This window comes from Aulonocara stuartgranti, assembly GCF_965226115.1.
Source record: "Aulonocara stuartgranti genome assembly, chromosome: 6".
Classification (NCBI taxonomy): Eukaryota; Metazoa; Chordata; class Actinopteri; order Cichliformes; family Cichlidae; genus Aulonocara; species Aulonocara stuartgranti.
In genome coordinates, this window is record NC_138944.1 from 23261274 (window position 1) to 23287142 (window position 25869).

General features: G+C 39.6%; 1 protein-coding gene across 1 annotated transcript; it reads right to left on the reverse strand.

The window, feature by feature from the left end:
• Positions 1 to 22493: 22493 nt before the first annotated feature.
• Positions 22494 to 24310, reverse strand: helt (helt bHLH transcription factor; the record flags this gene model as incomplete). The annotated part of the gene is made up of 4 exons (XM_082537568.1): positions 22494 to 22969; positions 23197 to 23293; positions 23451 to 23555; positions 24143 to 24310. The coding sequence occupies 4 exons, from the start codon at positions 24308 to 24310 to the stop codon at positions 22494 to 22496; spliced, it is 846 nt and encodes a 281-aa protein (XP_082393694.1).
• Positions 24311 to 25869: the final 1559 nt, after the last annotated feature.

Here is a 25869-nt window from a genome sequence, read left to right on the forward strand (position 1 = left end):
TGTCTTCTAAGGCATCTTTATCCTGAGTTACAGCAGACAGCCTCATTTAATGGGATTATTAAAGGCTACTTTTGGAAAGTATTCTTGAAATGAAACTATATCTTGATCCACTGCATCAGTCATCTTCTGTTAATTGAAGATGATGTGCACTGAGGGAGTTTTGGATGACCTAATATAACCTAATATTCAAAGAGAGATTTTTTGTTTCTAAAAATGTTCTTATGACTCGTCATCTTCAAGGATTTTCAAAGTCTACAGGTCTTCATATGAGCTGTGAATATTATCTGAAGTGATCTCATTATAATTCTAGAGAAGCAGTTTAACGTTGCCTTTACTGCTGTCAAACCTCTTTTTGTGCTATTATTTAAATCTAATCTAGGTTTGCAAAAGTCGTTGCTCAGTAACCTTGGATTTTAGATTGAGGGAGGGGTCACCCAGGGTGGGGGTTGAGTTTGGATTTGCATTTTGAGTATGAAGAGCTGCAGGTGTCAGACAGTTAACCCCCTCCCACCGCTCCGAGAACACGCATACACAGAGCCGTTACACACCACTCTTACACTAATACAGTCACTGATTTTATCTGTTAAGAAGCAGGCATGTTTTTCTTTTCTTTTTTTTAATTCCCCTGAGCCCCTATTGTCTATTTGAGGCACGATGAGAATGGAGATTATGAATGTCAGACAGGGTTAAAACCACTCATATGAAGGTCAGAACTCAGCAGCGTAGGTTTCTTCTGTCTGGAGGATTTAATTTAATTTTGCCACAATGCAACAAAAACTGCTGCAAACCTCCTGCGCTGCCTTGACAGTATTAGTGTTTCGTCCAAAACATTGTAAACATTAATGTTTGTGTTATTTTGATTTACAGTATTCACCAACCACAGTCGCTTAGTTTTCCAAGATACTTTGACCTCTCATGTACACAGGTTAAAAAAGAAAAACCTTTCATATAAACCGAACCGAACCAAACCGAGTTTCTGTGCATCTCTTAACACTTTCTGACTTCTCTACACTGTCTGTAGCACTAAGCTCCAACTGGTCCTAAGGCAGCATGGGGATACGACACAAAAACCAATAATTATACAGACATTTGGAGGATGTTTCATAATTCTTTGTCCTATCTCCTACATATGAATCAGCAAACACCCGGCTCCCTCTTAAGAGAAAACCATATTGTTTATTTTCTTCCTCACAATACTCAGTCCCGTGAGCTTTGTGAGTTTAAAGGCACAATCTTAACACAATCCCATGGCCTCAGATCCAGCATGAGTTCTCCCTGGCAGACAGAGAGACTGTGCTCTTTGGGGCTCAGGAGATTATTTAAGTGCTTTCTGTCTTCTCTTTGGTGCATTATTGGCTGTTGGCCCCTCTTCATAAACGTTAAAGGGGCTGACTGGGGACTAAACATGTCAAAAGCACGTATGCGTGTGTGTGTCTGTGTGTCTGTGGATATAAAAAAAGATGCAGACATGGTGAGAGGGAGAGCGCATCATGCAGCTGCCATTTAACACCCGCAGTCAGGGCAGTGCCCATGGCAGAGCATGCAAGGTGGATGAACACACACACACACACACACAGCTGCGAAGGAGTAAAAATCTCCATGACCAATCAGAAGGACCTGGAGACATGCAGTCAGTGGGGGACTAAAGGATGGACCGGGCAGGAGTGGGGGCTTCAGATTGACAGACACTTGAGTGACAGGAAAAAACATGAGAAAAGGAAGTGGGGGAGAGTGACAATATGAGAGCAGACGTGTTGCTGAGGAAAGAAGAAGAAAAGATGAGAGTTAAGAGCGAAGTCTGATGATTGCAGCTGTCAAATAAACCTGAGCACTCAAGTTCATTGTGTGTTGGTGTTTTGTTATGATAATGTCTGCACAACAATTACGTTATTAAAAATATGTTATTAAAAATATCTATGAAGATGATTCACTGCTGGGTGGTCATGGCACAGCTACAATATTTTTTGACATTAAAGGATACTTAAGGATAAAAATTCAGACACATGACCTGGAGCTGTGGGAATTTTTCATGGCTATTTTCATCATTGTCTGACCTTGAAGAGAAAAATGGTAATTGCTTAGTCAAGTAAATAATCTACAGATAAATATATAATGTACAATATTGAAAATGACTGTAAGACAATGATCAACATATGTTAATATAACAGGGACATATTGTAAACAGAGCACAGGGAAGAAATATCCAGTAAAGCATTTTATCAGCTGCACTTAAAACCAGGTCAAAGTGCTCCTATGAGAACTACTAATACAAAATATCTGCAATAAGAAGAAGTGCTAAGTGAGGTAGTAAAAGATGCTCCTCTGGTCCCAGAGGAGGACTGCAAGCAATCCTCCTGAGAAAACTGCTGAATTTATGTATTTATACTACTTGTCTTGTCCTAATAATGTGGTAAAGCAGTTTTAGTAACTGTTCATTTATTGATTCACTGCATTTTACTTTTACTATTAGGGCCAAAACCTTTGTACAGTCCCAGTTAATTTTCCAAACTTGTTATACTTTTCCAGCCAGATTCGTATTCCGGGTTGTTTGAGGTGTCATATTTTCACCCATCACCTCAAAACAAATATAAATTACTATAACAATAAGAAGCATTGCATTTGGCGCTAATAATGACTCACATACAAAATTAGAGACTTAAGAACCTTCTGCGCTGGTCTTTAATGATAAAATTTCAGGGATTCATAGATTAAGTTTCCTAAATTGGATAAATTTGCCATTTGTAAACTGGCAAATTTTCAGGATTTGGTGTGGCTGTGGTGCAGAATGAGCAGTAACAGGATCACCCAGCTTGTGTCTCTGTGTGAGAGAGTGTTTTATAAGAGGTTTACTGCATTCATTCATGTCTTCTTCTCCTTTTAGATCTTTTTTACTTACTAAGAATGATCAAGTGCACTTTTACATTCTTTGTTCTGGTTTTCATGCATCAGAATATCTAATATGCATAAACCTAGTGGAGGTTCATGCACACTGGCGTTCACATTCATCGGCTAATTGATGTCATTCTTGTGTAATCCAGGTACACATCTGGCCGAGGAAATGTGTGCAAACCTCGTCAGCATAAAGCAAAGTAATGAACAAAATCTCTCTTCTTTTCTTTGACGTTAAAGTCTCTTTTACCTTCCACTGCCATGGTTTCTTTGCACCACAGCGTTGGAAATTTTAAATAGTTGCACTCATCTCTTCCCATAATAGGAGTATTTCACTTGGACTGGTGGTCAGTGAAGACAACCTAATCAGTTCGGAGTAGTCACATACTTGTAAAACCCTCGAGATGATGGTCCCTCTCATAGAAGCACATGCACGGCATTCATTCATTTGTCTTGCTGCTCGGAAAGACAACAACCTCTTCAAACTTTAGGGTCGTTTAAGACGGATTCTGAACCTTCTCAAGAGCTCTTACTTTCAAATTAGTGCAGCCATTATAGCTGTGAAATTATCTCTGCCCGGGTCAGAGTGTGCAATGAGGAAGGCTTTGTTGCACAGCTTGTTGAGTTTACATTTTAGAGGCTCTATTGTGTAGATGTACTTAAAAGTACAGGTTTTGTCTTGGAAATTTGTTGTACAAAGGCTCGGCCACTTTCTTGCACAGAGGGCATCTTTCTGCATTTGCAGATAGAAAACAAGAAGACCAGAAGAGATGACTTCAAAGGCTGTGAGAAAATATATTTGAGAAAATGCATATATATTTGTCTTTATTTGAGTGTAATAATGTTTAATTATAAATTAAAATCAAATCTCAAATAAGTCAAGTAAAAAATGCAATGCTGTACAAATAAATTTGATGCTTCGTTAAACAAATGATAGTCTCATGTACTGTATGTTGAAACAAATATGCTTTCATTATGGTGTAGATTAACCTTATTGTTCTTTTTTTTGTACTTCTTTAAAATTAACAAGTTTTTTTTTAAAAGTGGATAAAAGTGATCTTCACAATTTTTTTTTTTTTATTTATTTATTGGATTTTAATATCAAATCATGTTCTTAGGTAAGAATATTTTAACTCTTTCTTAAAGACAACTATGTGAAATGTAATTATATTCTTATCTTGAGCAGGTTAAATATTTTTGTTAAATCTTTATTGTTCTGTGTATTTGTTTTCATATTTATTCCATTATCTTTATTTAGGGTTTTGTGTGCATGTGTGTGTGTAAACTTTATTAAAAATAACATCGACCTTGCGTGCTCACACCCCCAGAAAGGTGCTACTCTACAGATGTTCAGAGATTAGAATCTGACAGACACAAAAATAAACTTTTGAAACTGAAATGTGATTTTGTTTTTCAGATATTTTTGCTCCACCCCAGGAGAGCGAAGATGTTGTCATACATTGTTTGCTTCCGTCTGCTTTCTGATACTCACCTATAACACTAGTGTATCATTTTCATGCAAAGCACCCAGTCACACATCTTTGGTCCGGGATAATGTCTTCATGTTGTCTTTGTCTCAGGTTTTAGAGTATTTCAAAATCTTAAAGGTAGATTAGTTCAAAAGCAACTCAAAGCCTTTGGTAAATCAATTTGTTTTCACGTGTGTTCCTCTGTCAGTGTGTGCGTGTGCCTGACAATGCATGGCTAATTCATTGATTGGGGGATAAGTCTCTGCTTGTGCATCCATCTTGATTTGATGGCCGAAGAGAGAGCAGATTGACCCTGTGACCCTTGTGTGTGGGGTGGCGCTCTTCTCTTCGCTGTCCGGAGCTCCTGTCAGTGGGTTAATGAGCGACGGCTGCTCGGGGCATGCTGGGCCCTGGCTAAGTGACCAGACCGGATGACCACCCTCTGCCCCGACTCTTGCATCTCTCTATGGCCTTCAGTTAAATACCCTCTGCTCTTCCTCCCTCTCTGCGAGAGAAACTGGGACTCAGGATTTAAGCTCGGGTTTGTGCAGCTGCTGCTCAAGCTTTCACTGCTCAGCAGCGGAAATGATCACTGAACCTGTGGCAGCTGTGCAGCAACTCTATCAACACAGGAGCATTATTATTAAAAAAAAAAAACCCTGAAAGCTGAAACTGACTTTTAAGCATAAATTTCATTAGAATAAATGTTATCCTGATGCACTATTAAAACATGTTTTAATAGGTTTATTCATGTAACTCATTGCTTTATGCTTTTAGAATTTTTACATATGTAGAAACTTATTTCACTCACACTGAAAGATGTTACAGCCTATTTATAAGACTAGTACATGCCTATATCCTGTTCTGCTATGTAAATGTAGTTTTACTCATTATCAGCCGGTTATCAACACAATACATTATAATATGTAAGCTTTGCGGACATGAATAATGACATAATCCTTTTATAAGTGTTATCAGAATCAGAATCAGAATCAGAATCAGAATACTTTATTGATCCCTGGGGGAAATTATTTTTTGTTACAGTGCTCCATTATAAACCAACATTAAGACAAGACAGACAATACACTAACTAAGAATAGTACAATATATACATATAAGTACACAAACGCTAAAAAATAGTTCATTTTAGTCCTCTGGTAGTAATTGTTTCAATTATCCATCCATCCATCCATCCATCTTCTGTGGTGTAGGAGTATTGGCATCCTTTGCTGTAACAGTAACAATCTACTAAAAATGAAACAGCTTTTGAAACACCTGTCTCGAATTTCATAATAATCGACTACAACACTGTCACAGATTACTGCACGTGACCCACTGATCTAGGTAAAGTGCCTCAGACCTTATTAAATACATGCTCTAACAGTGAAGGTGAGTGTTTTGCCACATTTACCCTGACTGACACTGAGCTGTAGTGATGTATACAGATTTACCGAACTCAAACATCCCACTGGAAAGATGAAATTGTGATTTTCTTTATTGTTTTATTATTTATTTATTTATTTTTTCTTGATTTCTTATTTGCTGATGTAACCTCAGAAATCCTTATTAGTTGAATCATGAACTAAAAAAGTCAATAAAACATCAAACAAATAGATTACAGTGATTTAATCAGGTAATATATTTAATTGCGTAAACCCTGTTGAGACATGAATAGATTTTATACATTGTTAAAACAAAATTATTAACTACTATCTGTCTTTCTTTTTTTATTGGATTAGGATGGTTGGGATGTGAGGACAATAACTTTTAAATTGTCTTGCTAAATGTTTCTTTGCCTTTTTCTTTAACTCCTCTTAATTTGTCCTATGTGTCCAACAGATTTGACCCACGGAGCAGCAGACTTGTTTCTCCGACCCTAACCACAGCACGCCAAAGTACAGCTGAAAGCAGCCCATCCCAGAGCGGACGTTTGTTAAAGTGAACAGGGTAATGAATTTTAAACTGCTCTAGTAACAGCTCTCAGACATGTGGTTTTAGTGTGTGAGCATGGGTGAGTGGGTGGGCGTGTGTGTGTGTGCGGTTAGGATTTGCAGTTGTGGCTGTGTCTATGTATCTGTATAAATGTAGGGGGATATGTGCATTAATGGTGGGGGTGTTAGGTGGGGGTAGGGAGTTAGCCTCTGTGTACGTGTGAGTGTATGTGCTGGGGATAAAGACCTAGCAAATTAGCCTGGCTTAGCTGACAGGTGACAAGGGTTGTTTTGAATGGGGATTTTGTAATACCAACAGTGAGCAAAAAGCCGGGGTACCAAGGGACTTTTGAAAAGAGAGAAAGAAGACTTTTCTTCTAGCAGTGAAGGAAGAGAAAAAGGGCCCTGAAGGCTTCGGGGGACTTAGGGATCTCACTAATCAAACCTCCACCGTCTAGCACACTCATTTTTATTCAAAACGTAGAAATGCTAAATCATTCCAATCGGATTGATCCCTGTGTCAGTGCCTGTGTGGTATTCTCATTCTCTTCTTTCCGCCATGTCCTCAACTTTGACATATCAGTCAAGCAAGGACACTCTGCCACAAAGAGCACTGATCCGAAGGCAGACTGATGGCTAAGAAGTGGCATTTTAAATGTTATTTGTAAATTTGCATGTATTTATTAGGTCCTCTTGAAACAAACTGTTTAAAACACCTTTGTCTTTAGAACTCCAACAAAGCAACATTAGACATGCTCCCCGAAAGTTGTTCTGTTCATCTGTCCAGTCATGTGGACGTTACTCATCCAAGTGACTTCTTCAGTCTCTGCTGATCTCTGAGGTTTGAGGTTTGACTGAAACTAGCACCACTGATGGGCTGTGAGATCAATTTCCTCATCATTAAACAGACATGCTGTTAAGTTGTGCATGACATTATTAAGTTCAGATTGTGTATAAGAATGTGTAATAAGACACAATCAAGAAGGCCTTGATTTTGTTGCATGCGTTAATTACACACAGAATACATGCATTTTAATAATAAGGGTGTTTATAAATTGTTAAGCTCAAACACACACGTGGAGGCCATTACATAGGAGGGTAGTACATTAACTGGAGATTTATTTTTAATATAATGCTACTTGCCTCAAACTTCCTGTAGCTTAACCTTAAAACACAAAATCCCTCTAACATTTTGTGATTTACATCATGCTTAGACACCCTTGTCATGTTGACCAACTTAACAATGCAAAACGAGCAATAAATGAATTGGAATAAATATTTAGAAATGTTATTTTCTAAAAGAATAATTGAATTGATGAAATAAATAATAATAAGTTTGTCTCTCTGTAAAACAGTTCATGCACTTTAGATTCAAACACTGCATTTTTATGTATTAAAGCTATGAGACTGGATCAGTATCTAATATTTTTTGTTTTTTGCCATAAATGCATCTATACATTGAATTCATAGTTCATTTGGTCAGCCAGCCTTAATGAGACAGAAATGCCATTATTTTTTTAAACATGTTTTTTTTTATTTAAAAAAGATCTGAGAACAAGAAGCTTTCACAAAGGAAGCAATCGACAAACAAAAGCAACAGAACAATGCAACAAACGAGAAATAAAAAAACAGCAGAAAGACGTCCAGAAAATCAAAAACAACTTTTAAAACCTCCAAACAGAAAATATGTGTCTAGTTTTCAGTATGAAATCTGCATATCATCATAATACTGTCTCTTTTCTGTCTTTAGAATATAAAATATCTACATAGAACTCATACTTTTTGGATTAAACTAAATGTTTGCTACTGAATATCTTCACAATGAAACTGTCAGAGATTTCAAAGTATGTCTTCACTTTACAGTCGAAACTTTTCCGCTCAGTCTTTGGTTCAGAAGATGTGATTGAGGAGACGTTCTGAGCTACACCTCAGCTTGTGGCACTGGAGGTTTGTCTAGTCTCGTTGGGGACATATAAAAAAAGGAGGGGCAATATAACTGAAAAATACTATTGCTACCTAACAGCGAATGTATAAACATGTATTTTTTTCGATGTCGCCTCTCAAGAGATACAGATTACAGATACTTTTAACTTATATTTACTCTGTGTCTTGTAATACTTTAGGCAACTTGAACTCCCATCTTTGCACGTGCTTTTAATGAACAAGTTCCTGTAAATTTCCTCACCCAAAAACAAAAAACCCCTTCAGCAATCACATATATCACCTTCTCCAAAATAAGATAAGATGAGATAACCATTGTTAGTTCCACATGTGGGAAATGTGTTTATTATAATTATTATAAGACAGGATGCCGAGTAGAAAATTATTTAATCAAACTTTGCACCTAGATAGAGTTAAAATGAGAAGTTTAATTAAAAAAAAAGAAGCTCATTTTGTTTTTAGTTGAGACAGTAGCATGTTTTTCACTTTGTTGCATCACATCGTTTTTTAAAAGCACTCTAAGCATTTTGGAAGCTGAGAAAACCAAGAAGTAACATCTTTCTTCTTTCTTTTTTAATATACCAGTTGGGCTGCTCTATGTTTCAGGCCCACCTCTGAAATATTTTTCAGTTTGTAATGCATTGATTATATTCAGTGGGTGGCAGGTCTGCACTTCAGGAGTAGTTTAATACTCGGTCTGTGACTCTGGAGCTGTGCTGCTTTGTTGCTGCTTGCTGAAATAAACCTGGCAGTAAAATGTGACTCTAAAACCTGTAGATGTGATTTAGCTTTATTCGTGCTTTGGTACAATTCCATATTTGGTTGTTCAGATCATAGTATAGTTTCCCACTACACCTTTGGACAATTACTGGTTAATCTAACCCTACTAAATGTATGTCATTGGACTTTGTGAGGAAGCCAGAGTAGCAGGAGAGAACTGACACATATACGAATGTGCAAACCCCCCACAGAAAGGCTCCAGCTGGATTCAAACCCACAACCTTCTTGATGTGAGGCAACATTGTTAACCACTGAACCACTGTTCTGGAGTGTCGCCCAATAATCATTTATTCACTTTCCTTTAGCTTTGATGACAGCATCCTTTCACAACTTTTGGTGCACATAATATTGCTGAATGTAAACCCCCATTTTTATTGACAGGCTGAAAGTAGCAGCAATGTTCATGAGCGGTCCTGAGGCCACACACTGACTTTCTCTCTGGATTCTCTGGATCTTTGTGCTGTGAATTATGTATTTTATATCAGTGTTGAAATCACCACATTCTTGCAGTTTTATGTTAGCCGGTTATCCCGATTAGTTCTGACATCTTCTTCCTCTTGGTTGCTTTACACAAATGATCCAGTCTTTTGTTGCCACCCTTGTCCCAGCCTTTCTGGAATTTGACAAGACATTTCAGAATGAGCTCTTTTTTTAACGAAACACTCCATGCTTTATTTTTTTTCACGTTTAGTACATTGTAAAACCCGTTTGGGAAATTAGAGCACAAATAACAAATGAACATCCTTTGTTTTTCACTATGCTAGGTATTGAAAACAGAAATAATGCAGCAGTTTTAGGGCAAACTTTTGAAACATGCAATCATTGTAATGTCTTTCTATTATTATAGCATCTCTACCTTACAATAAAAAGTGCCTTTAGGTGACTGCTGTTGTTATTTAGTGCTATATAAATAAAAGTGACTTGAATTAAATCTCATAAAAAGCTAATGAAGTGAACAAATGAACAATCAGGACGGTAATAAGCAAATATGCTAATTTGGACCCCTTCTTTCCATCCATCTTGTTGATTTACGCGCCCCAAGCTCTCCTGAATGTTTTCACCTTAGAACATGGATGAACCTCAGAGTGGATTAGTGGTGGGAGTTAACAGAGGACTCAGTAATTGGTAAAAGAAACAAATTTTTAGGGTTAAACATGCCTGCTGTGACCCAGTCTGTCCTGCAGAGAACATTTACCCAGGCAAACAGTGGCCTCTCCCTAGCCCCCACCTTAGCCCCAACACACCCACCACAGTAGCACCCTAGGAATGAAAAGAGGAGCACTGATTCAACTCTCATCCTCTCCAGCATCCTCTCTGAGATTAAATCATGAAATCATTTAGTGTTTGTGTGGTCTTCTCTGGGACGTGGGGAGAAAGGATGGACCGGGCAGAGAAAGAGAGGAGCTTCAGTCAGTGTGTGGGAACCACATAGGAAGAAATCCCTGGCTGATCCTGGCCAAGACACTTTGTTTTTCTCCCCTCCTCTCCCACCCCTTCCCTCCCTCTCTTTCTGTCCATCCATTTTTTGGGGTTTTCATTTTTATTCATAGGGTGGTCGGGTTGGAGGGAAGGGTGTCAAGAAAGCAGGGGGCAGTTTGTGTCTGTGTGTGTGTGTGTAGGAGGAAGGGATTGTTCGTCGGCCGATGCCAGTGGAAATAGGTGCAGGCCTCAGACCAGGCCTGGCAACAATAGCCACAGTGTTGTTTGGGTAGTTGCGTCCAGGACTCTTGGACATTCTTCCCATGTCAGTATAATCACTACTGGGAGGTAGCTCCATTACGGATTACCATATCATTAATAGTATCCATGACTTTTGTTCAAAGGCTACTTGTGTAATGTTGCCTTGTGGATGACGGCTAATCCGCTGAGCTGCAGCTGTAGGAAAGAAGAGGGGTAGATCCCACCATCAGTCTCTCTCTCTCTGCCTCACACACACACATATAGACACACACACATGCAAACACATATAGAGGCATCTCCCTGTCTTGGCCCACGGGGATCAGGCTGCTGAAAGACAGATACAAACAACAGTCAAATACAAAGTTCCCCCCATAGCGAAAAAGAAACATCCATTCTACACTTCCCAACTGATCCCCTCCTTAAAGCCAAAGACCAGGCCCCTGCCTCCACCAGCACCATCATCTCCCCCTCCTCCCCTCATCTCCCCTGTAACTGAGTTGGCTGTCATCCTCCCATTAAAGCCCTGCGCTCTTTAGCGCAGCCTTCCTCTCAGATGGTGGGCCAGATTAGGAGGGGAACAATAACAGTTTTCAATGTAAAATGTGCATCTTGTTAGTCTTTTTTCTCTCCTCGCCTATCTTAAAGAGCGAAGCGTAAGCAGCCATTCAGAAAGTTATCTGTGGGTGTTTTCTCTCCTCACACACCGAGGCTTGTTCTGTCGTTATTTTAATCCCCCTGTTTTTCATTCGACCGCTGGATTTTCTGTTTTCTCAGCTCAGATATCTCAACTCACCACTCATTTGAACTTTAGCGAGATTTGAAGTTTCACACTGATGTGTCTTTATGTGTTAGCACCGCCTACAGAGATGCTGTGGGAGTCTCTTCACATGTTTTAAAGCTTCAAATTCAAATTTTCTGTTTCTTTCTGGCAATTTTAAAAAGTGGTTGGAAAACAAAAGTAACATATATTTACAATAAATCCTTAACGTTGCTATGATTATTTTTGATATCTTTAAGATGTATTACTATTAAACCAAGCGGCTTGGTTGTCACTCTGAATAAATCCCAGCTCGTCTTGAGAAAGCAGAGTGTTCACCAGTGTTGGCAGGAAGAGCTGCCAAGTCTAAGTGCAGTAGATACCCCTCAAGCCCTTGTTGTTTTCCTCATGGGTATTAATTCTGCGCAATAAAAATAATCTTTTTTGTAACAGAGTCCTGCAGTGACAGTGGGTGTTCAGAGCGCTGACATTAAGCTGAACTCACAGAAGTCGCATGTGGACATCAAGCTTTAACATCAGTGGCTTGTAATAAACTGGAAATTCAATCTTTATGCAAAACAAAAAGCTCTACTGTTAAAAATGTGGGAATAACAGCATATATTATACGGACACCAGAGCAGTCTTCTACTGCCTCCCTGAAGCAGTGAAAGGTTTATGCATAGCTGCTGATACACATCCCAACAGAGATAAAGTACATGTGATTGAAATTATAGGTTGGCTAACTTTGATTCATTCAACGCCAGTATAGGTACAAGCAAAATGTCACTGTCTTATTTTTAAAGTCAAAAAATATTGTGTGAGGTTAAAATTAAAAAGACATCTGTGTCATGTGTTGTTTATGTCACTGAAAAAAGGTATTGCAGAATTTCAGCGTACTAACTGAGAAAATATTTTGACATTTTATATTATATTTTGAGATAATCCTGTGGAAAAATTCGCTTACGGAAGGAAAACATTTCTTTTCTTTTTTCCAGTGGAAATAGTGTCGTCGTCACAGTCGTCACAGTGTCCTCAAAGCTCCCGTTCTCGGTCTTAATGTGGTTCTTTATTGCATGTCACCCGCTCATACTCTATATATCTATATTATAATAATTATTGTTATTGTGTCTTTCTCGTTCTGCAGGGTGTTCGTGTTGTGCTGCATCATGTTCCCAGTGTTGGACACGGGTGTCCTGCTGTGAAGGTCAGGGTGAGGTCATTGGGGCTGTGACTGTTTCACCCAGCCGCCACGATGACCACTGATTTTTAACCAGTGAGATGTTGAGATGTTAAATTCTGATTATTTTCATTCACAATATTGTTTATTATTTAAAACATTTACAAACACTTATCTTGTTAATATGTTAAAGTCTGTCCCTGCGATGTGTATTCAGAAGCAAGCTCTCCCCCCCCCAAAAAAAACCTTTCACTCTGTCCCTACTATAACTTTCACACGAGAACATTCATTTGCTCATTCACTTTGAACACATGCACTCACTTGAGATCAAGTTTTCCACCCTCTCTGGCTGCCAATCTCATTTCTGCTTTTTTTTTTCTCTTTCTCGATTGGTTACTCAGATCGTGACCTCAGAGCCTGACCCGAGCCCTGGGGTCCCCTCTTGCTGGCCCTGTGCTTGCCCCCAGGAGCAGCTAAATACAGAGGAGCAGCCGTCATCTTACCGGACAAAAGGGCAAACATACCATGCTCACCCCTCATGAGTCCAGCCAAGCGCACAGGGAGCACATTAGGACCTCTGGGTTTAATTTACCCTTTTTTTTTGCTCCTGCAAAGAGTCGACTGAGGCGTCAAGTTTGTCAGGTGCCTCAGCTGTGACCGTCTGACCACATCACACTCTCACACAGCCCTTCAGATTCCCAAAGAGCCTCATGCTGCACTCTCCTGATTCACACTGTCAGGTTTCATGCTTCATGCTACTGAAGCGTTATGTTTGAGAAAGATTTCTGGGGCAAATGAACCGGTTACAACTTGCCGGCTTTCCCGAAGAAACCCTAGGCGTGAATACGGTCTCACGACTGTGGTGTGATTGAAGCTGAAAGGACGGATCTCCCCTTTCAAACACAAGAAGGGGATTCCAGTGGTGCTGGAGATCTTGAGCTCTACTTTCAGAATAGAGACAGCACGATAGCTTAGCAAGGAAATAAAAAGTACAAGTTTATTACTTAAATTACAGACAATCTCTGATTTTAAGTACAAAAAAAATCACTGCTAGTTTTGCTCTATTTAAACACACAAAACTTAAAAATATTTAAGTGGTTATGTTCAGATTGTTATTTGAATCTTTGTGTTGTTATTATTGTTTCCAGCACATTCACATGTAGTTTGTAAACATGTTTATTTGTTTGTTTTTATTGTATTTTATTTATATGGCATTGATTCAACAAGGTGCTGAAAAGATTCCTCAGAGATTTTGGTCCATATTGACATGATAGCCATGATGTTAATCTTCTGTTTCATCATATCCCAAAAGTGCTTGGGCTGGATTATTGGTTTGAGATGTGGTGACTGTGGAGGTCGCTGTCATATTCAAGAATCCAGTTGATGATTTGAGCTTTGTGACATGCTGTGTTATCCTGCTGGAAGCAGCTACCAAAAGATAGGTACACTGGTCATAAAGGGATGGACATGGTCAGCATCCAAGTCTGACCCGACCATTCAAATGTCACAGCAGAAATCGAGACGCATCAGACGAGGCAACATTATTCAAATGTTCTTTTGTGCAGTTTTGGTGAGCCTGAGTGAATAGTAGCCTCAGTTTTCTGTTCTTAACTTGCAGGAGTGACATCCAGGTGGTCTTCAGCTGCTCTAGCTGCTACTTCATGGTTTGTGCATTCAGAGATGCTCTTCTGCATACCCTGTAACAATTGTAACAAGTGGTTATTTGAGTTGCTGTTGCCTTTCTATCTCTAGTGTTTACAGAGAATGGTCTGAAAAAGAAACAAGATCCAGTGATGACAATTCTGTGGGTAAAGATGCCTTGAGTATGCCAGAGGTCAAAAGATAATGTCCAGACTGGTGGGAGCTGATGCTTTTATGGGGAAATCCCAGTATATCTGCAGACTCCAACCAGTCCCTATGCCACCAACAACCATAACATGTTTAAGAGTCTATCATATATAATTTGCACTGACTTTAATTTCAACTGATATGCGACTGTTTATTTTCTTTATTTCCAATATTTTTCAATGCCAGTCTCAAATATCAAGTTTAAGTAAAGAAATAAAGGAGTCAGGAGAAAACTGTGTGTTATAATATTATAAATACTTGTGGCCTTAAATATTTAGGTTAAGATTTCTTTAACATATTTTTCCAATATGAATAATTTATGGATGTTGTTATTGTTGTTAACTTAATGCCTTTAATCTTTAACAAAAAGGCCTTAAATTTTAAATTATGCCACTCCATTGGACGCCTTGTGAAATTACTCCCACAGTGTTACATTTGCCAGGAACCAGAATGACTGGTGCTCATTGTCCAACTACCATGCAAAATTACCTGATTTATCTTGAGCACTTTCCAATGTCACACTGTCTGTGCTCATGACAAAAGTGCCCCTTGTTGTGGCACACCAGATAACTAAACCCTCCCTTGTGAAACACTCAGCACCGATCCAAAACGCACTTTCTCAACCTTTTGTCCTCCAAAAACAAAGAACTGCACTTTCTCTTGGCAAATGATGCCTTAATTGTGCAACTTAACAAGCTTGCTCCTTTTCTCCCATGAATAACAAAGAGTTTGATTCAAGTTTGTTTCTTTTTCTTTCTTTCTTTCTTTCTTTCTTTCGTTCTTTCTTTCTTTCTTTCTTTTTGCTTGTTGTGTTGTTTCTATTGCAGTGTACTGCTGCATGCAGGTTGGGGTATTCCCATGCAGCCATGTGGCCGGATATGTTTCAGACTGCAGCAACTGCGCTGTGCTGTAAACTAGAAAAACATTACCAAACAACAGAATGACACAAAGCAGCAAGAAAAGCAAGGGTGTGACTAAAACTGTGGTGCACAGTGGGATATTTTGTACAGTCTTCATTATGTTTTCATTTATATCGGAGATGTCTTTGACCCTTCGTTGCTCCCTCTCCTTTAAAACACTGCCTCCTTTATCACTCTATTCATTTTTGGCTCAAATATCTTTGCTCTAAATGGTGGTAGTGTTGAATAGAGTATCTCCATGGATTTGCATAATCTGATGGCATTGCTGGTGTGCACATAGAGGGTTGTGCCAAGTGCAAAAAGGTGAAGCCCTCATCCCTTGGCAGGGGGCAGAAACAGCTATGAAAACCCTCCTCCGACAGGATGATAGCAAGTTTTATTTGTTCTGCTTGCACTCATTTTTTTGCCCATCTTGTGCAAAACATACGCTTTGCATAGAGAAGTATGACACTTATTTAATATGTGTACACACACCCTCAAAACCCACATGATCAAATCAAATCCTATCACTTTTCACACTGGCTAAAAGCTCAGCAAGGTCCTCTCGCCAGAATCACTCCCAGACAATCTAAAGCAATTGATAAGTGCCCCCCCCCCCCCCCCCAAAAAAAAAAAAAAACAGACTCCATTCATGTCTGCAGTCGTCTTACAGTGGCTGTCATTCTTTAGACATCACTGGTGCCAAGGCAGTGGGATGGCTGCCTCTCTCTGATGGGAAACTGTTGCTCATGTGCTGTGTTGGCTGCCAAGTTTTGGCATTATTGGTGAGGAAGGGGTGGGGAGGGAGAGGGTAGGGAGTGGGGGGAGTACAGAAAGGGGGCCCTTTAAACCCTGTGAGATAGTGCTATCTGTTGTGGGAATGATCTTCATCCCTTTCCCCCCTTTTCTGAGACTTAGGGCTCTTGCTCTCTCCCTCTCTATCTCTTGCTGTTTCTGTTTCTCGCACTCACTCTCTTCTTCTGTCTCCCCATTTCACCCCCCTCCTGAACCCCTCCCCCTCTCCCTCCCCAGTCTGTCTTTTCATGCTGTAGATCAGACAACCATCCTGAGGTGAGCTGGCAAAGATCCTATGCCACTGGAGCACTTTGATTATCAACCAGCACTGACTGTTGGATTTCTCACAGCTTGGGTACTTCTTTGGCTTCACTCCCAAAGTATGACTGTAACCCTCCTTCAAGCACACACACACTCACACACACACACACACACACATACAAAGACGCAATGCAAATGCAGTACAACAGGAGATGTTGTGCCCTGAGAAGCTTAGCTAAGCTTGACTTTAGTGCAAAGATCAAACAGGAGCTTTGAGACACATATTGAGCGAATCAGCATTTAGAATTTCCAACCTTACCAGTTTATGGCCTCTTAAATGAAAAGTTATGTAAATGCACATTTTCTGTGTCTGTAAAATAAATACAAGTGGCTTATTTTAGCCTGATATTACGATGGGAAAGAGGGTTAAACAGTGCCTGTTTCTTTCTGAAAGTATCATGCTGTCCATGATCTCTTTGATCTGAAACTGAACTATAAAAACAAAGAAAGAAGAAAATCACAGGTTCATGCTATTTACATTAGGAGAAGATTTATTCGCTGAGAGCAGTAAATTACTCCCCCACTTGTTTCTGCTTCCAGCCTGGAAAAAGAAAACATTATGCAAGGCTCTATTGCCATTGTGCAAGTGTAATGAAATTAAGGCAATACTCCCTCACATGGTGCAAAAAACCCACCATAAACACCACAAATATAATGACAAAATACAATATTTAAATGGAATTTACAGACATATATGGACCCATACATGACAAGTAAAAAGGTTTAATATGTGCATAGATTCATATACACAGACACATGTATTTGTGTGCATTCACACATAGACACGCAGCAAAGCAGTAGCTATTCTTCGCACTGTGACACTGCAACAGCTCAGCACAGAGACAAAGAACATCTTAACAAAACAATAATTGAAACACGCACACCAACAAAACAAGGTCCTTCCAGCACAAACTGTGCCCAGTGAGCAGTCAATTGTTAAAGCGCACACATTATAGCAGAATTCATTTGATCATTTTTACCTGGGATCAGAAATCCTTTGAAAATTGTATTTTTTTTATCTTCATCCATTTCTACCAGCTGAGGCGTTTATGCATTCTCACCGTGTTTGTTCTGTAGTAACAACCAAACACAGTGTGTGCTGCTCTGTTTCAGCCATCCATTGTAGACTATACTGCTGGGAAATAATAGAAAAGGCACAATACCAAAGCCCACTGTTTTCATTTCTGAACTTTAGAGGTGGTCAAGGGCTTTTTTAACATTTGCATGTAATACTTTTCCTCTGTTAATCTAAAACAATTGCAAGGCTCAAATAAGCAGGCTGTTTGCATCTTTTCATCTGGTTCTTCTTACAGATGTGAATAAAGACATTTTCCAAAATTTTCCAAAATTTTTCCCTTAAGATGAACTGATCTCTAATCATGAGTCATGAAATTTCATTTTCATTTTCTTTCTCAGACTTTAATTGAATGAATATTTCTATTATTTAAGAAGAGAAGAGGCAGAATATAAAAAAAAGAAAAGAAAAGAAAACTGCAGAAAATTTAAAGAATTTCTTATTAGTTTAGATGATGTTTGGCTATTCAGATAAAGATGAATTCTTCCACCACTGCTCCTTAGTACAGTCATTATACACAATTTTAACTTTTACATTTAAAACCTTGAAAACATGATTTTACAGAAGCAAAACTAATTTTGCAATAAATTTTATCTTCAAAATAAATTTAAGATAAAAATGAATGAAGTCTTTTAATTAAGCATTAATAGACGTTAGGCATTAAAGCATCACAATGACAGGAGTAGCTGCCCAGATGCTTAGCTTAAGGAGAACTTGAGACCTGCTTTTTCAAATGATGCAGGAAAAACTGCTACACATAACAGTACACAACCAGCAGAATTATAGTGACTGTAACATGTATTCAGACAAAAAAAAGTCATATCACTCTTGATGAAGAGAAGCTGGCTGGTGTGCAAAGAGTCTTGTCAGTATAAAAAAACTGCAAATGTAGTCTTGGTATCTTTTAAAAACAAAATCGGAGCGAGTGACGAATTGTGTCTCATGTGTCTTGCATGTAATGCAAATCCATTTCTCAGAAAGTGCACAAAAAGGAGTTGCAGTTAAAAAGTGTGTAAACGGATGAATACGCAGATCTTTTTAAGGTTTATCTTACTTTATCTTTATAAAATACTTTTGTCTTTGTCCCGTAGGATGATAAAACTCCTTTTTTCTCCCTTATGAAGTTGCCTGACTTCATTCTCCTCAAAGTTCAACTCTAAGATTTAGCTCTGACGGTGAGGTGCTTTGATATTCCCATGATGAATAATTTTATGAAAGAGCCGATTGTTAATGTTCAGCCTGTGATATTAATGCTAAAATAAAGATTCTCTAACTGAAGCTTTACCACCGCGGCTCATTTTTACATGACAATGAATGGTGAATGGTCTGGAGTCTGTTTTTTATTCCTGCTCAATTTATTATTATTCATGTGAGGTGCTGTGGCTAAATCTTTCTCATCTGGTTGAACATGAGTCTTTCTTCCTGCTAGAGTCAGGATTTAAACCAATATTGAGGCTGCAGGGATCCAAGTATTCCTTGAAAAGCTTTTCCTCTTTCATCGTATTGTTACTTTTCCATCTGCGTGGCCACTGTCTTCCATTTCTTTCATTTGCTCGCTTGTTGCTTGTCTTTTTGGTCAGAGGCTGGTTAATGTGGGTTTATCCAGCCATCCAGGCGATTAATATGGGCTTATCCAGCCGTCCTCCACCTATCCACTGAGTAATGATTCGCACACCTATCCAGCAATTTTAACATGAAAACATGCACATGAAGACACCTACCCACCTCCTTTTTTCTCTGTCAGTACCACATCGGAGGGCAGATGCCTAAAGTGGCAAAGGGGGTAAGCTACGTGTAATAATTTCAGCTTTGCCTATGAATTAAAACAGAGAGAAAGGGTTTACTTGCTCTCCTCTCAGAGAGAAACTTTGATTTCATGGTGTTGATTATTTTTCTTCGCAGTCACTCAAGGATGAAGCACAAGGATTCATCAATTGTTCCCCTTCCAGATGCACCACAAAGGAGCTTCTTGGTTTGAAAAAAACAACAACATGTGGTTTCCCCCACTCTTTCTTTCTTACCTTCTTTTTCAGAAAGTAAGAAAGAAAGGGGCCTGAAAGCACTTTGTTCCACTTATTGAGATGTGGCAGTCACATACAGCAGACGCAAGCTTGCCAAAAACAAGTTCTTACTCTGTTGAAGGCAAAGAAACCTACTGACTGTAAAAATTGATCAGCGCAATAAAATTGTTGGTTCTATGTTGCTCTGAAGAGGCAACAAATGTCAAATGTAAATAAACAGAAACTTTCTAACTGTGGCAGGTTTTCTTTTTCCTGCATAGCATCCTTCTTTAATCCTGATGAATAAAGATCCTCATTTCCCTAAATATATGGAAACAGGAAAACTTGGCTAAAGTTCTGACAGGATAACTTTTGTTCTCTTACAGACCCCTGTGATCAATAAAATGCAACTTTTGATTTAAAAGTATTCACACACGCACATTATCTAATCTTTTTAATCAGATGTCTAGGCTTGTGTTACTCATATTTGAACTAGAACATTTGTTCTATAGAGAACTGTTCATCATGGCCAGCTTCCAGTAGACGTGGCATCCCTCAAGGATCCATTTTGGGTCCTCTTCTGTTTTCAGTTTACCAGTACCCCTCAGCTCTGTCCTTTAGAAACATAATATTTAATAGCACTGTTATACAGAAAATATTCTGATTGTAAGTGACAGTGACTATTCTGTGAAGAACCTCTTGAAATGTTGTAATGATTTCAAATAGTCTCAGGTAAATTTATTTTGCCCCAACCCAGCCTCAAAATCACTGCCATCAAGGCCCTTGGTCTTAACTGTAGATGAAAATCATTATGCTTTGTTGTTGACTTTGAACAGTCAAATCAATAGTGTTGTGAAGAACAACTGCGACTCATACTAAATTAAAGCCAGTTTTGCCTCTAGCTAGCTTAGAAAAAATTATCCAGGCCTTTATCACCTCTTGGCTGGACTATTGTAACTCCCGGATTTTATTATTCCACTCATTTTCAATTGCACGTGGGTCAAAACTTCTTCCATTTTACCTCATTTACACTGAGTAGCTGCATGGGTCCAAGGACACTGAGGTCATCCTCCCAACAGCTTCTCTTAGTGTCACCTACTCACCTAAACAACTAAAGGAGAGCATGATTTCTCTAATATTTCCATCTGACATGAGGACCTGTCCAACAGCTGGATTTGAATCATTTTTAAAGGCATACGTATTTTATATTTGTATTTAGTCATGCTTTGAGGTTAAGGTTTTGTCAATCACACTGCATGTCTTTTTACTTCTGTTTTAATAAAGTTATTGTTTGTTCTTTTGTGATTCTTGTAACACACCCAAAAAAAGAAAAGATTCTAGGTCTGACCAACCGTCTCAGCCGTGGGCAAAAAGATGACAGTCAATAAAATTCTAAAAGATAATTTATTGACAAATAATCAAAAGATAAAACAGTCCAGTGTCCCATTTATGAATCAAGTAAAACACACAGTCCCAAGGCCAGAGCCAGTTATGCCACACTGCCAGTTGCACTCCACGTGTTGCCTTCAACAGGGTTAGAAGTTGTCCTCTGAGACCCACCACCCTGCAAGTATATAGCCAGTGGTCACTCCAGCCTCTGCAACTCTGCTGCCTTTAGGCTGTGGCATATAATAGGCCCTGGCCTGCACAGAGAGACAAAATGACACCTTCACTATAGAATTCATAGCGCAAAACCCATCCATCCCAAACATAGACAAACACAAACCATTCACTCATCACAGGCAGACGAACACATACATACCTGCACATAGAGACAAAAATGACACAGCAGTGTTTGTAATGTGGGCTATAAGTAGACCAGTCTATCAGTGCAATCAAGTACACCTGCCTCTAATTAGTCCAACCCCATTCCAGCCATTGGCTCACCAAAAATGTGACACACACACACACACAACCACTCCCAACCCAGTGCAACTTCACACAATAATATGGAGCTGAATTAACACAGGCACATTAGTCTACCACGTTACAATTTTTCCAAGGTTTTTTTTTTTTACTCAATTTCTTTTATTATTGCAAGTTTATTGCTATTGTAATTGTTTCTGTGGCTTTCATTGTTATCATGTTATTTGTTTATGTGGGGGGTTTGTTTTGAAATTTTATTTTTGGAAATCTGGAATGCAGATTCATCTGCCTGGAAAACACACTGGGGGTGGGGATTGGGGGGCATCCTGTTGTTTTAATAGTTAATGTTGAAAACTTTTATTGACATAAAAACTATGCTTAAACAGCATGTTGAAATTAATTTAAGTAAGGGGTAATTTGGGGTTTCTTTGGTGCTGGCTTGGTTAAGTCAGGGGTGGGTGGGAATCAGACTCATGTTTACACCCTTATTTGTCACAGCCACAGATCCTAGCCTGGGATTTATACTCAAAGCTATTCTGTGGATACATTTTTCAGTTTAGTTTAGCTCATATCAAGAGCACTTCAGACTTGTGTGTCACCAAGCTCTCTCATGTCCAAATGACACAATTTACTCTCAAATCTACTCCAGTCAAATTTTACTTAACTTTTGTTTAAATATACCAGGAAAAAAAAGTTTGTAGCATGCTGTTTTTGTATACTTCTAGTAGTTCTTCTCTGTTCAGGCAATGTAGGGAAATCACAAACTGCTAAAAATGAACCCTTTCCCCTTTCTTTTGTAAAAGTCTTTTCCCAGAGTTGTGGTTTATCCTGCTATGTCTCTCTTTCTCTCTCTCTCTCTCTCTCTCTCTCTCTCTCTCTCTCTGTGTGTGTGTGTGTGTGTGTGTGTGTGTGTGTGTTGCTTTATTCGGAGATTTGGGCCCTCTTGCTCACCTAATGTAAGTGTAATGATAACAAAACAAGCAGTATTTTAGGCAGAAATACTCTATTTATTCACAACATTTACATGATCCATATGCATAAATAAAAAACATAAAACAGGGCTATTTACATGGCGTGTTGCGCATTGTGCAAACTAAACGTATTTGCGTGCGTGTGCCCGATGAAGTTGAAATAGTGGTGATCGAGTCCCGGTACCGGCGACAAGTATCCACCGTGCTGTTGTGTGTGGGCAGAGAGTGGCACTGTTGGGTATGAGATGCCTGGACTGCGGGCTGAGCTGTGCCACGAGAAGTGTCCCGGTGGACTCTGTTGGTACACGGAGTCACTGGGGCTGTGGTTTTGGTGCTCCGGGGAGGAATGCAGCTGGCTGAGATATTCAGACGGTTCTGGCATCGCGCCGACAGAGCCGAACACAGGCTCGGTGACCACACGGGACTTTGATTGTAAAAAGGCGAGGATCCTTGCGTACTTGATGTCTTTGGTTTCAGCTCTATCCTCTGTGGTCAGGTAGTGCACCAAGTTCTTCATACACTCGTGGTATCCGTAGTGGAAGTAGTTTGCAAATTCAGCAAGTAGTTCGCCTGAAATTAGCCAAAATAAGTGCTGGTTAGAACCCTGCGGGTGACATGTTGAACAACCACTTCGTGGTTTTTGTGGCTCATTCTGGTGCGTAAAACTGGGCATGCGGTGAAACATACATTAAAAAAATAAAGTCTGCCAAATTTTACACGACCAGCACGTTTGAAGCTATTAACTTAGCTGAGAGGACGATGGCAATGTCATGCGTAAAGTACAAGACTTCACTGACCTTTCTCTCTCCCGCGGGGAAAGTCCGCTGAGTGGAGCGCTCGCAGGTACTGGACCGTCATCTCCAAGATTTCAGCTTTCTCTAGTTTTCCAGAATTCTGAGAAAAAATGAATCGTTAAAATTATTTTTAAAAACATTTTAAAATGTTTACATATATAGAAGACTGGACTGCCCTATTAACTTTTTTATTTGTCATTTTAGATGTTATATAATAAAGCTAGTCAACAATAAATATGCGATACATTTCACAGTACCTGTTTAGCCAACGCCATTGGAACTGTTTTTCCCAGTTCGTTCAGGCAACGATTAATGCGGTCCCGTCTTCTTTTCTCGATGACTTTGTGGGAGATTGGAGTTCTCTGTGAAAACAGGGAAAGAGATATCATGAGTAAACGGAATCGTTGTATTGCCGCCCTTTTACGGTCCTAAACAAGCTATTTTTTTTTAGAAAGGAAATCCCACAATTTTCAAAATAATACGAAATAATGTGGAAGAGATCCTAAGAAGAGCTACAAATCCTGGCGGGTTTTGCGCGTCGCGCGCTGTGCTGCTCCAGGAGCGCGCAGCGGCCACCTGCGCTCTGGACAAATTCGTTATCTCTGAGACAAGTAAACGATACTCTGACTATCGTTTAACGAGTGTAACAGATTATAAAGGTTTGTGATAAATGTGTTCACACTGCTGCCACCAGATACTGCCGAACTGCATAATATGGTCTTTCACCTCAACAGAAGTTAGGCTTCTCTTTAATGCGCGCCACATGGAGATGCACAAAAGCGTTTTACTCCTCTAAAGTGAAAAGTCCGGAAGATAGCAGTTTTACACTTTTAGCTGTAGGCTATATAGAGAAGCAAATAATTCCAACAGTGTACTCAAAAGTCTTTAAAAGTGCCAGGTTCCAAATTATTTCTGTCCTCAAAATGCCGAGCGCACAGGGAGCGCATACCTTCCTGTCTTTCATTTTAGATGCCATCAACGAATCCCTGATAAACGTCTTAAAAATGAATTTAGCTCGAAGCTGTAGAGATGTCCTGGTCTGGAAGGTGAAGGAGAAGACTGAGGTTTGAGCAGAAAGCTGTCCTTTATAAAGGATCCATCCAAGGGACTGTCGCATTCATGGTGTAAATTATTCCATGGGATTAGAGACATGCATTGGGTAAATGTGTGCATTTAGGATCAGTTAAAGAAATAGTAAAAATCTAAAGCCATAGGCTAGCAGGGGGGCAAACCTGCTTTGTTAATCCACGTGGCTGTTCAAAAGACACGTGATTACTTTTGGAATATTATTTGCATAGTAACAACCCAGGCGGGAAATAAGAACTGAGCGCTGGGATCGGCTGATCCGGCGGGGCGCACTGTGCGCACTGAAAACAAAGCCGGCGAAAAAAAGAATCGCTTTTTCTTCCAACTCGCGTTTCTCACACGATCGCCTGTTTACAAATCCCAGCAAGCGATCTTAACTCTCATCCAAGCCCGGTCCGAGTTTTAAGGCCTGTCCAGTGTCATTAGAGTAATTAAGTAAGCCTTTAATAGGCTGTTCCGCCAAGTTCAGGGGAGATCTTTTGGAGACGGAGTCCCCCCGTTTGTTCCCGGCGCTTCTCACACGACTTGGTGACACGTCCATCTTTTATGAGAGATGGCAAGCTTTTTGTTTACATTCTTTATTTTGTTGGACTCCTCGGCAGGTGTGTGATTAGCCCTGGCACACGAGCGTCGTCCGCGTCAAGGCCAGCGTCTCCAGCAGCCTCTGGCACACGAGGGTTACCCACCACTGGAGACTCTTTGGAGAGGCTCAATTTGTATCCTATTATCCTATAAGAAAATGTCTATTCACTCGAATGAATAGTTTCATTGGCCTAAATTTTAATAATGCTGTGAAAGAAAGGGAGAAATAAAGAAGAATGCAGCTGGTGTGAACGCGCATTATTCCCCGTCACCTGCAAGATGGGTAGCCTGGAGACCCCTATTCATTTGCCTAATTTCGGTCAACTTAACAAACTTTGGGAGAAATTATACTGCCATTGTTATGAAGGGTGAAGCTTTCTGATCGAATTAACAGCATGTTTTGATCCGGTAAATGTCATTAGAAAGAAAGAAACAATCGCGTTTAAAGGGGCCTGGGTAATGCGCCAAGTGGAGACGCCAAAGCGCAAACAGCACAAAGGGTGCTGGTAAATGCCACAGGGGACTTTTGTACCCTCACATTGCTGAAGTTTTTCTCCCAAACAAAGGGCATTATTTTATACTTGAATACATTTCATACAACAATTGGCTGTTTTCTTCAAACATATTTTCACAGCAAGGTTAACAACAGATTTATTGTGTGCGCTCCTTCTCACAGATTCAAAGTGCTCTCATGCGCCAAAACAGTTTGATCCAGCTCCTTTTTTTTTTCTTCCAATGAGAACGTTTTAATCTCGAAACTTTCACTGTGCTTGGATATATTTGATCCTGTGAGCGATGTCGACGAATTAAAAGCGGCGGAGATCGAGAAAGAAAAGCTCACAAGACATCTGAAGCTTTTGGAGAGTTTTTAGAGCACCATGGAGAGAAAGGCGCGAGCGTGCGGGACGGGGGCATAAAATCCAATTACTTGAGTGTGGAGTTTTTAACACTTTTTTTATGTGTTTGTCCTTTGAAATATTGTGGGACTTGTGCGCTGTTGCTTTTGTA